General features: G+C 46.7%; 1 protein-coding gene across 2 annotated transcripts in view; it reads right to left on the reverse strand.

Annotated features, from left to right (window-relative positions):
- The window catches only part of LOC132912904 (dynein regulatory complex subunit 7), an 86489-nt gene that overhangs the window by 743 nt on the left and 67993 nt on the right, over positions 1–17753 (reverse strand). The window contains exons 2-9 of one of the 2 annotated variants that reach the window (XM_060970720.1): positions 2150–2512; positions 1649–2060; positions 1311–1568; positions 1077–1197; positions 917–983; positions 601–813; positions 299–511; positions 1–225 (exon numbers count right to left, since the gene is read on the reverse strand). In XM_060970720.1, coding sequence (XP_060826703.1) covers positions 1–225; positions 299–511; positions 601–813; positions 917–983; positions 1077–1197; positions 1311–1568; positions 1649–2060; positions 2150–2512 — 1872 coding nt within the window. Of the gene's footprint in view, positions 226–298; positions 512–600; positions 814–916; positions 984–1076; positions 1234–1310; positions 1569–1648; positions 2061–2149; positions 2513–17753 lie in introns of both variants that reach the window. The other variant, XM_060970719.1, reaches the window with a different exon arrangement.

The following is a 17753-nucleotide window of genomic DNA, read 5'->3' on the forward strand; positions in this document are numbered from 1 at the left end:
CTGTGTTATTAATGCTTGCGTTTTCATTAATTCCTGCGAGCATTCGTCGAACTCACGTAAGATCTTATTCGCTCTGCGCATAAGTAACTGTTTGTAATCATTAAGACATGTATATTGTATGAAATGTGCGTCAATCTTTGATAGTTCCGATGGATTTCCTAAACGAGCTAAATACGGTTTCAAGTAATTTACATCCTCCGTGATATCTTTCTCACTCTTGGTTCTCTATATTTAATAGATTAATCATCAACGTGGATTAATTATCTAATTAATAAAAATTTATTGTTATTATTTTTACCACTAATGTTTCTATCAAAAATTTTGATTCTCTCAGTTTATCATATACAGATATTAATAGCGTTGGCATCAAGTATTCCCTGTCCCTTGTTTCGAGAAAAGCACATAATTCCTTTTCCGCCGCTCTAACTTGAGATATAGATACGTCCTCTTCATACAATTGTGTCTCTAACTCGTATAATAAATTTAGCGATTTTTCAGATTCATCTAGAGGCTGCAAATAAGATAATAAAATTGTATTTTAGAATTGTCTTTTAGTATTATCCTTTGGAAAATCTTTAAACAAAGTTGATAAACGCTCACAGTATATCCATGCGTCATTGATGGATCGAGAATCAATCGTTCTCCCCTTTCTGCTAATGGCGGCTTTATATATGTTCGTATAGCTCTGGTAAATTGCCCTGAATGATAATGATACGTAAGACGTATTTCATTCTCACTAATGGCGAATTCACGAATCGCTATGTTTCTACTCGCTTTTATTCGTTCATCTCTATTAAATTTCTCGACAATATTCTGTAAATTCAATCAGGTAATTTAAATTACCTAAACTACTATTTAAAACTGTTTTTACGCAATGTGTTTTAAAAATGATACAGATTAGCAATTTCTACCTTACCAATATACGTCGGTAATGAATATCTTGCGGAGCAGAGTCCTTCCTATCCTGTGAGAATTGCACGTGCCTGTTCTCAAGTCGATCGAAACTCTGGTTTTAATATTATGTAGTGCTTTTAACAATTTACATTTTAATTATGTAATCACAAGTTACTGCTTACCGGTAATACAGGAAGTCATCGCGACCGACAAAGTGTTGCGTTAGGTAGCTTGGGTTCATTTCGAATTTAGATAGACCATCGAAACGTGCAACATGATAAAAATCTAAAATTCGCTCGCTATCTATCTCATTGGAAGCATCAACAAAATATCGATGTTCTGTAATTATATTTTCCATAAAAAGATTTAAATATGTATATCGAATAATTTGAGAGGTAATGATGCTAATAAACAACCTTTACATTGATCTGCTCGGCCTCTTCTATAATAATCTATAACTGTATCGTCATTTATATTTCTTCGTGATTCCACGAGATTGTCAGATCTATTTGCATAATTTTCATATATTTCTATGGGAGTCGTGAAATCGTAATCATTATATATCGTAATTCTTTGTACTACGCCATCCAGTTGAAGATACGGAGCAAAGAGTTCAACTTTTGTTTTCTTATAAAGTATCGTTTTTGTACCATTTGGGAACCGTTTTTCAAATTCTGCAAAACAAAAACTGACAATGCATTAACATATCCGATGATTTACGTTTATATTGGGAAACTTAATATCTTTTATATACCTGCTTCGCTAATTTTTATTGGATCTACATATGAGAATGGCATATCCAAGTGTTTCTCTGGTTGCACATCAGACTCCTCATCGATCTCTTCTCCTACTCCATGCATTGTCCACGGTTCTCCGGGGAGCAAATGTTCCCACAGTTCCACTTTCATTAAATCCCACACTATGTTTACGCACGATTTTACGGATGACTGCATATTTACCCAATAATTCTTATCGTTCCATATGCTTTCTACGCCCAAGTACAACTGAGCTGTGTCATCGTCAGTGGCTTCGAAGGATACCCCCGTGGTAGACTCGATAAAAAGTGGGTAAGGAATCTCCCTTACTCCGCCTAACTCTGGCAATATCGCTACCCAAGCATGTATTCTATGTCCCTGATGCTCATCTGGTGGAAGCTGCTCTAATTCCTAAATCCGAACATAATTCGCTTCAGACAAGAACCATAAAGAAAGTTGTAAGAATTCCCCTCCGAGAAAATGAAATCAATTTTAATTACTTCGATCAATTTTTGTTGTTCTTTTTCGTCCAAGATTAATTTCTCTTCTAACTTCCTCGCCTTTTCTTCTTCTAATTCTGATAAAAATTGACTTTTATAGTCTATAGGTAGCTTAAGTTCATACTTGGTAATCTTAGGTTGTTGCTCTTCCGGTTTTCGTTCAGCATGTTTTTCCGGTTGCAGTATATAGGGGCACGACCTTCTTGTCAAATCGCATAGCGTTTGTTCTCTGGATGCGTAACCACTCACTACGAACGCATTATATCCTTGACCTAGTAGCAAGCTAGTAAGAAATGTCGCGCATTCAAAGCAATTGCCCTTCCGAAGCTTCTGCACCCAGGTTGGTGAACGCAGCTGTTTTGGCTGTAAACAGAAATAATATTATAAATGCGATATCATAAGCGGGAAAATTTGTAATTCAATAAGCAGGGACACTTGTTGCTTATATCAACGTTCTCATAATGAGGTAACATAGCGTCTCGTGTATCGACACACAATAAGACAACATGTCAAAGAAATCTACTGTATCGACTGTCGCTAGATCGCGTCACCGCTTGCCGTAGGTTACACGTGAAAACGCAGAAGTAATAATAATAACAATACTAAAGAGTAAATACATCCTACACATAGCCACTAATCGTCCACACGAGAAGTGTACACATTCAAATACGACGTCGAGCACGTGGCAACTCGTGCGTATTCTCGGTCCCTGACCTACGCGACTGTATTATGATCTACGCGTAAAATGTATACTGTACCGTATAACGGAAGTGACCGTGTATCACAGAGGGAGTGGGCGGGAGAGACCGGAGGGCAGAAGGGTGGGAGGGGGTGAGGAAGAGTGAGAGAAGAAGAGAGGGAGAGTAATTAAAAGAAAAGGCCAATCAAGTTATGGAATAAAAAAACCTTTTTGCAAAATACGATTAGATTGATTTTTCGAACATGGTGCTCGTTACTATTAGCCGTATACGATAAATTAAAAAATTGTCAAGACGTCACGATTGCTGAAAGTACCGTGATTCGTACGAAATTTGTAAGGGAGGTTCAACTGTACTTCGAAATTGAAGTCGAAGGGTCGCCTCGCCCTCTCGTGTCTTGGAACGGGAGAGAAGGCAGTCTTTTTTTGTAAGCGCGTAGCCTGGGCTAGAGTAGGGCAGAGATGGTCAGTGGGTGGTGCGGCTATCCCTCGATCCCTTCACCCACTTCCGCCCCCTCTGTCCACCCAACCTAACCTCACCCTGTCCACCCTGCCTCTCCACCGCCATCCCTCGAACGCCCTCGGTCCCGCTTCCTCGCCCATTGGCGTTGCCCACCCCCTCCGTCCCTCGCCAGCCCCCGCGCGTCACCATCATTCCGCGCGACCCCTTCGACCGGCACCCACGTGGGACGCAAGACGAGGGTGTGAGGTAGCAGACAACGCGGAGATACCGCCGCCGCGGCAGCTGCGCTCAGTGTTTCTCAACCATGAACTTACGTTGCCCGCGATTATTTACAGCCTGGACGAATCGGCTCGTCTCTCGCTTGAATATCGCTCAGATATACGACACGAGTTACAAATTATACACAAACACACACGCGCGCACACGCATATATGCATATGTATATATGTATATTCTCGGTACAATTTCACGCGTCCATGTGAAGGAAATTACGAATACATACGATTTTCAGACGACTACTTTTATCGATACAAGTTTTCCACCCGATATCGCGTGATCAGTTTGTAGATGTTTTAAAGCGGACCGTGCTAGCATCGGCTTAAAATTATTTCACGGATTACGTTCGTGACTATACTATTAAAATTCGAAGCAAAAATAAAAAAATTAGAACAGCAAAGAAGAACGAATTTATTTTTTCGGTCTTTTTATAGTATATATATATATATATATATATACTATAAACGATATATATATATGTTTATATGCGTATAAGAAGATTGTTTTTAATTGTAGAAGGTTAGATAATTCTATCGGGAGGTTTACTCGTGTATATAGGGATAAGGATCACCGGCGTTTTAAAAACTTCACATGTAACACGCTTTTCCCAGAGTAAAGTTGATTTGCTGGAAAGAAGGCTCGAAGATTTTTCCCAGCTACGGAACAGTTTAAAGCGGATAGAACGACGTCGACCGTAATCTTTTTATCAATGTCGCGATTTAGTGGAACTCTAACGATCGGTATAAAAGTATATCGAAAATATAGAATCCGATTTCAAGGTTCCGGTGGCCCGTGACAGATACTAACGACCGATAGCTCGATCGGGAAACCGAAATAATCATATGCCGCGAATCACAATAACTTTCTAACCGATTTCCTATCGATTTAACCAGATTTTGTATTTCTCGGTCAAAAATATCACGTTAATTAGATTTCAAACATCAATCGACCAGAACTTGAAAATAAATGACACATTCGCACTCTTATTTTCCAATGGAGCGACTTTTCATCAGGCCTCCTATATTTCATTTTCACAGTATTGCATTCTTCCAGTTTTTTTCTACTATGTAGAAATACTACTGAACGATAGAAAATTGAACATATTTGGGCTGGACTAATACGTAAATGCTATAATAAATAGAACGACGTGTCAAAGTTTCTGGCAGCCGCTATATAACGTGATAACCTTGGTACCATTAGCTATCGAGTAAAAAGAGAAAGAGGAAAGTAGGTTTATTCGCGATGAAAAAACGTTAGGCTGGGAGATTGGGACGATCTAAAAGGAGAAAAATCCCTTAATTCCGGGACGGACACGGTATCGATAATTCTCGTTCGGATCTACGTTCACGGAAGTGGACGAGAGAGGACGTGATTTACGCCGAGACGATGCTCGTGGGTATCAGTCGCAGGGTACATGATCAAAGCGCGACGGTCGAAAGCGTGGATCGAAGCGCTGATTGGTCGGCTTGGAGCGGGGTGCCGCGAGATAGCGCTTTTCGGGACGCCTCGATGTCGTGCTCGGTGCTGGCCGCCGTATCGAGGACGTTATCCGTGGACGCGACCAGAGAGTGCTATGTGTACAGCTGTGTATGTGTGCTATGTGTACTATGTGTACGGATGAACACACGCGTGGATATACCTAGGCACGAATGTGTTGGCGCGCGCGTTGGGAGATGGAACGACCGAGGGCGAAGGAAAGGAGGGATGAAGAGCGACAGAGAGGTAGATACAGAGGACTACAAAGACAGGATAGGGATGGACAAGCCGAGAAAGAGAGGAATAGAGAGAGGGAACGAGGCCTAAATCAGGGGCGATCGCACCGAGCGACGTCGCTATCTCTCTGAATATGCGAACCACTATTTGGCGTCCGCGGCGCGGCGCGTACCTACCTAGTACCCGGTATTACTAGATACTAGATAGTACCTAGTCCCTGCCTGCCTATATACCTTGGCTAGATGTTTCACCAGGTTCCTCTGTGTGAGCTGCGTCTCTACGCGACGAGGCGGAGGGCGTCCTACACCAACACACCTACGCTCTGGGTTTACACCTACGCGGGTTTACATGCCCTGCAAATCGTACCGAGATACCGAATCGCGAGGATCCTGATGCTTGCCCGTGCACTACGCGGCCCTTTGCAAAGTTATAAAATCGAACTCACCAGAGCTTGCGACGTGCGAGCGGTCGCGTCGTTGTTCGAAGGTAAAAGCTCCGCGGCTACCGGGACCCGCTTTGACCTTTATGTCTCAGACCTTTATCGCACCAATCGAATACGATTTTGTCGATTTTGTCTCGAAGGAAATCGAAGTCGCGATCGATATAGAAAATTGGCCGATATTAAATATGCCGCGCCAGCTAGCGTCGACTCGAGACATCAATGTTTTCATACGAGTGATTATCACCAGACGTTTTTAATAAATATAAGCTATAATTCGACGCCGGCCAACACCGACCAAATTTCGCTTCGATTACGCATAGATACGATTATTGTTAGTTATGCGTAAATTGCCCGATTATGTGTACTGACAAAATATGACTTTAAACTTTAACCTCAGTTTGCCCGCCAAGATGTTTCTCGTTCGCATTATCACGGAATTGAATTGATCTCGTAGTTGTCTCGAAACACAGGTTCTCGGTGATTTCTTGATAAACGTTCTTAAAACGTCGACACCGTTTTTCATGGTTGTCGCTGACCGCCTATATCGAATTACGTAATCTCGTTCGGCCAAACATCGTCGTTGGTCGCGCGCTTCATAACCTAAAACGATGTTTCCGTTTCTCCGATTTCAACGCGTGCCCGATGTTCCACTTTAAAGATTAGTCGATCGAAAAGAGTAGATGTTATTAAAATTCTGTTGGTTCTTGGCGCGAATCACGACTAACGATAAGAAACAGCTGTTTCGAATACTTTCGACTCGTAAGACACGGAAGAGCAAGTTGGTAACTTCGTTGGCCAACTGAACGGATTATACCGTTGATTGTGTGGAACGGGGAGTGAAACTACCCCGGCACGAGCCTAGTTTTAAACTTCATGGCATCGTCTGTTCGTTTTCGTAGCGTTGAATGAACTTAAAGAGAGAGGGGCTCTGGCTGCGTATTCTTCGTACTTGTTTTACGAACGATACACATAGGTAAGTACGTAACCGTCGAACGAATTTATCAACAATCTGGAATAATCGTAATAAAAAGATGACGAACTTTTCTCTTTTAGTTAAATCTAAATAGATCGATATGCGGACACGCGCGACACTCTAATGGTAGAAAAAGTCGCGATCGTCGATGTTTATGAGTTTAAAATAGTTGAACCGAATGTTTGGAGAGCAGCGGGGGAGAAGACCTGTTCGAGTCGCCCCCGTCGATGGCTGATCGTTACAAATACCGGTGATACATAAGCGGGCGGCAAGCAGAGCCTCACCGTTCTCTACTCTAACGAGCCGTACACGTGTTTCTGACGTCGCGTCGGCGCTATAAAGTAAGTACATATACGGACACGCGTGTCGCGTCGTGCGTGTGTGTATACGATGTGCATAAACACGCACGTACACGCATTTACCAAAAGGAGAGAGAGGAAGAGGCATCCATATACGTGCAAACCCGGCACGCTGGAAGCCCTAGAGCCGGTTTTCAATGAGCGAGTGGCGGACGAAGAGGGAGAAACGGCGGCGACAGTCGGAACCGGCGCGGCGTAGCGAGGCGCGTCGTAACGCAGAAAGAGGAAGATAGGTACGGTGAAAAAGGGGCGAGACGGAGAAGCGAACGAGTAGAGAGTAGAGAGTAGAGAGTAAAGTAGAGAGTAGAGAGTAGAGAGTTGAGAGTTGAGAGTTGAGAGTTGAGAGTAGAGAGTAGGCAGAGGAGAAGGAGGAAGAGCAAGAGCCAGGAAGAGAGAGAGAGAGAGAGGAGGAGGACGAGGAAGGGAGCCAAGAATGGACGAGAGCGGGAGGAATATAAACCCTTATCGAAATCGTGATTCACCCCACATTCTCCGGAGACCCCCTAACCTATTAACATCCATATCACAATAACAGATACACGTGTATACCGAGCCGTATTCCCACACGGTCATTCGTCCTTGCACACCTTCGTAATTGCTCGGTCATTTCTGCGTCACCGATCGAAAAACTAGTTTGCCATTTAACGCTATTATCGGTCGCGCCGCGTCTATTAAAATTATGCCAATTCTTCCGAAACGCGAGACGTTCGAGGAGGGTTTAAATAAATCGACGCGCAATTTACACAGACTCTTTTCCTTCCTTTCTTATCTCGAGTCCCTCTCTTTTCAGCCGTTTCTATGAAACAAAGCGTACGAACGAGCGAACGGTAATTAATTAAGGCGTTAAATTGCTAATTCGATCGTGAAAAGGACGAATCGACGATTGCCGGCCGAGCGTTATTGTTCCAAGATTTCCCTTTTACGTACCAGCGCGGCAACATTATTTCAAGATTCTTTCTCTAATCCGCACAGCCTAGCCGACTCGATGGTTACTTTGGTTCTCGCTGTTCGTTTATGGAGCAAGTTTCCCCGTTAAAAGGAACTTTAAGCACTTTTGAGAGACTGACGTTGAATGAGGAGGTGGGGGACCACCGTTAAGGATCGTCAGATTGGACCTTATGAAGTACCGTGAATATAATACTTATGAATGAAATCAACGTTGCCCTCTCACAAAATTGAAAAGAATGTATTCAAAGGCTATGAAGGAGACGACAGAAGGAGAGAAAGAGAAAGAACAGAGACGTCACCGCGCAACATATCAACGAGGTTAGTTTAGCCTAAACGGGTGTCGACGGGTGTCGACGGGTGTCGTTAATAAAAACTGTCACGGCAGAACATCGTAATAAAACTAACGCGTTCTCGTGCGTTAATTAGTTTGCCTAATGACAAGGCTGGAAATTCTCGTCGAAGCTGCGACCTTTCTTTCTTTCTGGAAACGTTGTCGCGTGTATACTATGCATATACAGGTAGCATATACGTATCGTAGACCGCGTGTTTCGTGGAAAATTACGCAGGTATCTGGAACCGCGATCGCCATTAAGGATCTAGCGCGAAACGAACGCATCGCGGGACCGAATCTCGCGATGGATCGTCACCGTGAGGTAGAACGGTCGTCGGATTCGCACGCAGAAAGAGAGGGAGGAACGGAGGCCGGTTTTCGAGCGGACACCCAGTGCATCGAGATAGATAGGTAGATAGACGTCCGGATAGATGCATGCCACGGCAGCCAGAGCAAGGGATGCCGAGGGGTAGCGCAAAGCGGACAGGAGTAAAGGGGGATGGCGGTAGGTGGTCGCGGTGAGACGCGAGACGAAGCAGGGATGAGGAGGAAGAGCAAGAGAGGATGAGGTGGATGAGGAGGTGGAGCAGAAAGGGGTCGATGGTGGGTGGGTTAGCGGAGGAGAGTGGGTGGTGGTTCTCTCGCTGATTACGTCGCAGGATGGTCAGGAGAGAGAAACGCCGGAGAGGATGCTGCTACGCCGTGCGCGGAGGAGGCCGGTTCGCTGGATAGAGGCGAATATATCCGCAATGTCCTACCACCAAACCCTATACCCGGCTACCTATCTTCGTTCTCTCCTATTTCTCTCTCCCTCCCTCTCTCTCGCTCTTCGCTTATCAGGGTGTTTGCTCTCTGTTTCACCCTCGTCACACGGTATATATCCATCCTTGTTCTCCCTACGTTCGTCTCTCTCCGTTACCGTTCTATCTCTTTCCCTCTGATGGCAGCAGCCTCCCGGGTGGCAGGGCCCTAAGCTAAACTAAGCTACGCCAGGATAGGATAGCGTCAGAAGGATAGGATGGGATAGGATAGGATAGGATGGTTGGATGAAGCTCACCTACCCTCGTACACACAACGACTAGGATGACGTCGACGACGACGACGACGACGACGACGACGACGACGACGACGACGACCACGACGACGACGACGACCACGACGACGACGACGACCACGACGACGACGACGACCACGACGACGGCCACGACGACGGCCACGACGACGACGACGACGACGACGACGACGACGACGGTAACGGCAACGGTAGCGGCGGCAGCGACGGCAACGACGACGACGACGACGACGACGACGACGACGACGACGACGACTACGATCCCTCGTGCAGAAGCAACCCACCCTCTTCGTGTTTTCTCCGTCTCCGTTCTCTCTATATCCGTTTGACTATCTTCGTCCTCGTCACACCGCCTTTCTCGCCAACCCCGATCTCTCGCACCAACGTTCCTCGCGTCCCGTTCTTTCGTCCCTCGGTCGTCTCGCTCTCTACCAGCCAGTAACACCCACGGACCCCGGGGGGTTAGTTAGGGGTGGTATATTGACGGCCGGCGTCGCGAGGACGCCTATACTTAGTGTGCCGGCGAACCGACGCGTTTCCAGCTAGGCGTCCCCCCTGTCCCACCCTACCTTCTCTCTCTTCGCTCTCCACCCGCGTCCGCCACCATCGGCCACCCTTCACGACCACCGCCACCCCCATCTCATCCCCTTTCTACACCCTCTACCGGCGACCCATTCTACACCCTCTGCTGCCACCTTCCTCGTAGCCCTTCCCTCCTCCTAACCGCTTGACTCTCCCTCGGTCCATCCTTCGTCCACCACCCCTCGAACCATCGGCGAGCAACCCCCTATCTCAACCTTCTTCCACCTCGACCCTACTCACCGTAGGGTCTTCGTGTCTAGGTGCAAAGAAGTAGCTGGAGAAACTTATCTTCGACCTCGTACACCTCGATCAACCGAAACAAGAGCTATCGGCAACCTGTTTCCAAATTACTTGCTCGCGAATCGAACACGAGCGAGCCAAACTCGAACGCGAGTGTCCAGCTTGAGCGGTCGTGGACGCCGAAATCGATGCCTTTAGGCACTGTGACAGCTTCGTGGCGTACCTGGATGCGAGAAAACGGGGCGACGACGACGACGACGACGACGACGGAGGAAAACGAAGGAAACCACGGCTAAGGGGGGAAAAAGGAAGAGAAAGAGAGACAGGGAGAAGAAGGGAGACAGCTCTCGATTAGGGAGCGACCGAACGAAATTATGTATACGTCGAAGATGATGGCGACGATGCACGCGATGGGTTCCCCAGGCGCGCAAGGTCCGTCCGTCGAGGGGGAATGTGGCTAGGAAACGTTTCTTTGTCGGTAGTTCCTCCAGCGGGCGGATCGGTTTCTCGAGGGCCCTTAAAAGCACCGAGAACCCCGTCGGAAACTCGCGTCCTCGATCGTCGTTAATTATCATTATTTGCCGTGGCCACGATACAATTTACTTTATTGGTCGCCGAGACGGCCACGCTAACTTCCGAGGCCGCGTAATTACCGCCGCTGATACGCCGCGTGTACTTACACCTGTACACCCTGTGCTCGCATAATTCTCGCATAAATACCGCGACGGACTTATCCCGGAGATGGCGGTCGTTTAAGGAAAGATTTCGTTCGAGCTGGTAATAGGTTAGCACCCGGTGTACCTATCCGTTGCTTTTTTTCAGTTTCATCATTACCCATCGAGATATGTATACGCGTAAGTACACATATGTGTACGTACGTACACACCGCGAGAGAAACAAAGAGGTTTATTGTGAAATCAGTGGCGTGGAATGCCTCCCTCGGTGCACTTACCTGAAATTGATGGCGCCTGTTCGATTTGGTACATAGAAAGGCAGTTAACGGAGGCAGGAGGCGAGGGGTGCAAGAGTGACTGAGAAGAGCAACGAAGGAAGCGAGTGTTCGCAGGATCGACGAGTAATCGAATTAAGGGTGCTCGAGGTGACTAACTCTCGAGGACGTCGGTAAGGAACGGTCGCCCGTTGAAAACGATCCTTGTGTATTATACGTACATATGCTGCCTTGCATAGAAAACTTTGCAGCAGAGAAAACAGGCCGAACAACGTCTTCGTGTACGTGTTATCGAATCTACCGATACACACACGTGTATACATATAGCTATGATAATCTTTGGTTTCCTTTTAATTCGATTAATCGTCGTCGGACGATGAGAAAAGCAACTAGAACCTTTAAAGGGTTCTTTGTTTGTATCGAATCGTTGATCGACGCGATATCCCGTCGATTGCTTCCTTTAAATATATTCAAGAAGCAAACAGCTTCGAAAGATACGAAACGAAATAACGAAGCGACTCTGTACGACTTTGTCGAGTAGGCAAATTAGAAACTTGGAAAGGAGTTGAGAATTGCCGTCGAAACGGTTTACGTTTACGGGGATGGCTAGTGGTGGGTGGCTGAGCCGCGAAGTTTATGAGAGTAACGTCACCAATGTCTCGTTAAACGCGTAGCTGTAGTGCCGTGACGTCACGCTGTAACGCCCTCTCGACGATGACGATACGTAAGCGGTGTATGGTGTAAGGCGTACGGTGCACGGTGTATCGGCGAGAACAGGCGCCGGTAAACGCGAACTTTATGCCGCCAATTTCAGCGTTCGATGCGTGTCTTGCGAGCGTTCTATCGATCACTCCAAGTCTCTTCCTTCGGTTATCGACCGTGGGGGACCACAAATTTCTCATCGTTTACGAAACCGCGAAAATCCGAACGCGACAGCTGCGCTTGTTAATATTTCCCTTGTTTTTCGTCGCATGTTTTATCGATCGATATAACAACATATAAGCGTATAATATAATATAAAGCGAGATTTGATTACCCATTGATTGCCTATGACTACAAACGCATTAATAGTTTTTCCTATTATTTCGGGACGATCGATATGTACACACACACGGATTAATAATTACTTTATTATCGCTCGAACGCTTTATCCTTGGCACATGCGCGCGTATCGTCCATCTTCCGCGAGATAGACGTATGTAATTGCAGGATAGAGTGCTTCCCGAACGCTATTGTCTTCGGGCTCTTCCGTCTCCAATCGTGGAACGATTTTTCTATCGGCAGCCGAGCAAAACAAATTATCGCAGTTAGAACGCGAGAGCGAGACACGATCGAGCGTAGATAACGAGATATCGTTACGAGGAAAGAGAATATTTGGTAACGGCGAAATGGCGAAATGGCGAAATGGCGAAATTGCGAAACAACGACCTTGCGATACCTTGTTTGCTACGATTCGTGGCTTATTAACGCGTTCCTTCTATCAAGGAATATCGGAAATTTCTATGGATTCCACCATGCGCGTTTGTCGAAAGTACAAGCGAACAGGACGTTAGAAGTACTCGACACTTTTACGATCGTTTGGCTAATGACACGCGCCGCTACTACCACGTTCAAAATACTATTAAACAGACCGAAACACCCTCGATATTCTAGGATTTCACCGCGTTTAATCCGCGGTCGCCGATACTGCGCCGCGGCGAGCGCACACACGTGTGAAATTCAATGCGCGCAAAGGCGTTAATGCAATTACGCAATAACGGGACAAGATTATCGTATCGTCGTGTCGGAGCGAACGTCGATCCAATCGCGTAACAAGGTTATGTTCTCGTTAAGCGTCTCTGCGGCGCAACTTTCGCGAAACTCGAGAGATCCAGCGACTCGGTTCCCTTTTCCCCGTTATCGTACCGTCGCACGGTTGTCGTTATGTACACGTGCACGCCAAGTCGAGCGAAGCAAGAGAAATCGACGCTACCGTCGAACGCGAGTCGTTAAGCTCGAAGAACGCACTGTTGGCTGCGTGCGCGATAATTGCTAGTCGATATTTGTCATCGAGGTACGAGGTTAAGGACGTCACGCTGTCCTATGGTATCGAAACAGCGTATGGCGCGGACATAGAAAGAGAGAAAAGAAGTTGTTGTTTTTGTTGGTATCAGCCAACGTGTACCGTGAAAAAGTAGCGAGGTTTTTGACTATTAAAATACCGGGATTGATGTACGAGAATTATGGAGAAACCAAAGGCGATCGACTTCGTCGAGGTCAATCGTTCGCTCGGTCTAATCGTCAACTATAATCTGATGTTTACATTAAGAACATTTGAAAAAGAGACGAGTCGATCGTTTTCGTTACTTCGGGTGGATCGTATATCTCGGTCGAGTCGAACGATCGCTGCAAAGAACGCGTGTCACTGCGTTCGATTTAAAGCGGACACTGGAACGGACGGTCGATCACTTTTCCTGCATTCGCAATTACTTATCGCCGCGTCGGTAAATAACGGCTTCGTAGATACGCGATGCGATTACTCTTCTCCGATGGCGCTTTTTTCCACGTTTTTACTATTTATATATCCCTCTTGCTCTTACGTTACAGATAGAATTGCCAACTTTTAAAATTCCCTGGACAAATTTCGCATTATTGAATCGGTAACGACGTTTCGTCTAAATAGACGAATCACGGAAGAAAGTTGATGACTTTTATCGTATCGATGGATTCGACGCTACGGTTGAAAATTATCGAACGTAGGGAGAAGGCGGGATAAAGCGCACATGTTGGATCTCACGTTTGCGGATCGCTCCTCGGAATAATGTTTTTTTCCCATCGTATTTACCCGGATAACCGAGCAATCCCAGTTCGCCGTCGTCCGCCAACTTTGCGCCGCGTCGTGAACAGACGTCGAGTTTGCGGCGGCTCGAATTATCGGTCGGCGACAGTGCTGGCGAGTTTGTCGAAAAGCAGGGCCGTACGAAGCGTTCTCAGCCGCGTTTAACCGCGCGTAAAAGGAACGAGCATTTTCGCGCGCCCGTACCTAGCGCAAGCGAACGAACGGAAAAACCATACGAACTTATTCGAGCGTGTTACGTTAAAATTTTCGTTTCATTCGCGCGTCCCGTAATCTTCTCTCGGATAACAATGGCTGGCCGTAGCGAGGTGCGAGTTCGTCGTAAATTTATAAATATCTCTCGCGGAAAATAAACCACGGACATTGATTTATCGCTAAGACTATAGAAATTATTTATGGAATAAATTTTACTTTACGATCCCGAAGGAGAGTCGCGCGAATGCGTTGAACCTATAGTTTCAGCGATACCGCCTCGCTAGACACGACGTGACCGTTCAATGCGATTTATTTTTAACTGCCACAATTATCCAAATAAATATAAAACGTGGTTCAACAGCGATGGATATGCCGATGGGATCCTATGAAAACGATGGCGAGGAAAATTTCAGCGACCGTGTCGGTGTCTAAAGTGGAGTGAAGAGGAGAGAGAGAGAGAGAGAGAGAGAGAGAGAGGGAAAGGATCGTTTGTACCTGCAAACTTTGCGAAAACTCTGCTTCACTCGTTCAAGGTTGCCATAATCCCCGTTTAACGTTCATTTTTTTATCGTCGTACTACTACCTTCTTCTTTCTCTAGTCCGTGACCTGGTTCGTTCCCCGACGTAAATCCGTCACAGAGCTGTGATGTTCGTCCACTTGGTTTGGGGACACCTTTCTTTCCTCTCTCGCTCCCTCGTCGCTCACGCCATCACTGTCGTCGTGGTCGTGGTCGTCGTGGTCGTGGTCGTCGTCGTCATCGTCGTCGTCGTCGTCGTCGTCGTCGTCGTCGTTGTCATTCTCTTTCCCTTAGCCCCCCCTCGACCGCCCACTCTTTTCCCGGTGTCCCTCTCGCGAGAGTGCGTTCGATCGACCTGAATTTTTTTTCCCCGCTCGAATCGGGAGCCCTGAGAGCAATTTCTCGACTCGTCGCGGGGTGGTCGTCGCCGAGGAAAACCCCGAGGAAAATCGTCCGATCGATCTGCCTTCGGTCTTCAGGTCCGAAACGAACCAGCGAGAGAGAGAGACACGGATATATCGCGGAATCGAGCGAGAGAGAGGCAAAGGTGCCAACAGAGAGAATACGTGAGATGGAGAGAGAAAGAGAGAGAAGGGGAGAGAGAGAGAGAAGGAGAGAGAGAAGGAGAGAGTGATCACTGGTACTTGCCAGGGGTCGGTGGGAGGGGTTTGAGGAAGCGTGGCCGAGGGTCGAGGGGAGGAGGTGGGCCGAGAGAGTCGAACACAAGTATGTGCAACGCGAGCTGCGCGTATATACCGGTGTCCGTAGCCGTGTGGTTGTGCGCGGGTGGGCGACCGTGGCCTTAAGGCGCGTTCACAGCGCTTCGTTTACGAAATACCGCGACGTTTCGGAAATTGCGTCCCGGTAACCGGCGTACCCGCGGCAATAAATATCGAACATTTGGAAAGTATGAGTGGAAAGTAAATCGAACAAGAATACCGACTTTTTCGCGCTGCACGGAAATTAGATCATCAGAGAAGAAGTTCTGCCTATTACGGTGGAACAAAAATTTTCTTCCCAACTATCTCCCGGTTATTGCGAATTACACATGGATAAACACACGGAATGTTTAAATTCGTATGGGAATTGTTTTAGTTCGAAAATAGACATAAAGAATATTTTAGCGGCTTCTTAAGTTAAATGAGTTGATCGTATAATTAAGTCGATCATATTTGTTTCGTTTGATCGAAAATTACGGGTTTCGCGAGAATGTATCGGAAAAGGCGAGAAGTTTCGGTGTGGAGACACCCTTAAGCCGATAGGGTGAACGTGGACAGGATGAAGTACACGTACCACCACACCGAAATCTTACGAGCCTGCCTCTGCTAACTACCTCCTATCTGCCCTGCCCGAGGCCCTGAAAACGTTCTACGTTACGCCTCGCGGGGACCCATTTCGCGCGAACCTCGTGCACAGGGGCGTACGTTGATTTCTCGGTGCCTGGCGTTTTCAACAAATATTTCCCATTTCCTCGTTCATTCGCAACATCGATATCGACAACCTTCTTCCACGATATTCGATCGATCTAATAAAATTTAATCCCTTAAAGGAGAAGAAGAGAAAGAATGGAAAGAAAAAGCTCGTATATAAATCGGAATATATCCTAAGATATCGATTAAAGATCGATCAAGCTCGTTGTAAATAATTCGGCTCGTTTTCGATCTTTAATCGTCGAATTCGTGCTGATCGCTCATCCGATACGTTAGATCCGCTTTCGTTATCGAGCGAAAGAAGAAAATGGGAAAATCGTTTTGAACGGCGAAGGCGACGTGAAAAGGAGCGCGGCCATCTTCTAACCTACCTATTATCCAGCTGATTTCGAAAACGGTGCGTTTCGAGTTGCCGCAATGCAGCAGTAGGGGAGAAAAGAACACGAGAGAGCTGGCCGGCTGCCTCTCTCGCAATGTCGAAAGAATTTCCTGCGCGCGGCCAAAGCCTCCGTTTTGGGAGACACCAGGGACGAACCGATTCTCTGAGCGACCCCGATCATCGCGGTTCTCTCCGTTTCACGCGGAACGGATGTTCCCGACGGACCGAGTGCACCGACGCGTCTCTCTCCTTCTTCCCTTCTCCCTTCGTCGTCCGTTTCACCGTCCCATTTTCTGCACCTCGTCCCTCGTTTTGAATCTCCGGTCGCTGCTAACGGACCTATGGCCGAGAAAACAGCCGCGGCAATCGAAACGAGAAACTCGCGCCTCGAAAACAAGCCGTGTTATTCACCACGATGACGGATCATCGTCGATTTTAAAAAGGGACACCTCCGTTCGGCCATTGCTTCGTGAAAAAAAGTTTGTAGGATTTATTTTCACGTTTTTACGTTTGAATAAGGAAAAGGGCTGTTATTAACGTTTTAGGGAAAACCATAGCATTGGTTAGCGATTGTTTGCAACGTAGAAAAGTTTAAAAGTTGGGATACGAAAGTTACTTGGACGGACAAAGAATGTATGGACTAGCGGGAATTGCGGAAATAAGAGGAGAAGCAGGTGAGAGGGAATTGGTGAAATAGAAATTAATCTAAGATAAGGGAGCGATTCTATAAAAAAAATTGCGTCCATTCTGTGGATTATTAGAACAGGCAGGCATTAAGACGAAACAGGTGTTCCCATAGATGGCACTAAACTCGTTTAAACCGAACGCTACTGTTCGCCAACGACCGTGTAGATATCGTGAATGAGTTGTTTAAAGCGGTTAATCGAGTAACAAGCTGCGTAGTTACGTGAGAGCGATGTAAACGCAAACAGAAGGGCAACTGGAAGAAAGCGAGCGCAAAGGGAAAAATAAGATTGAGATATCGCGCCGATGCGAACGCGTGACTCAGCTCGGTTATTGTTAAGCATAACGTGGCTTATTAGATCGCACGTGGAACGTGGCTGCTTTCCTTGCCTCCTGCGATTGTGTGAGTGGGCTCGTCCGCCAACGGTATGGACCGAGTATGATCGAAAGCACACACGCCGGGCAACGTGCCATATCAGCAACTGTGTCAGAGGTGTCGTGCTCGTGACGTTTCGCG

The sequence above is a fragment of the Bombus pascuorum genome, chromosome 12 (assembly GCF_905332965.1).
Source record: "Bombus pascuorum chromosome 12, iyBomPasc1.1, whole genome shotgun sequence".
NCBI lineage: Eukaryota > Metazoa > Arthropoda > Insecta > Hymenoptera > Apidae > Bombus > Bombus pascuorum.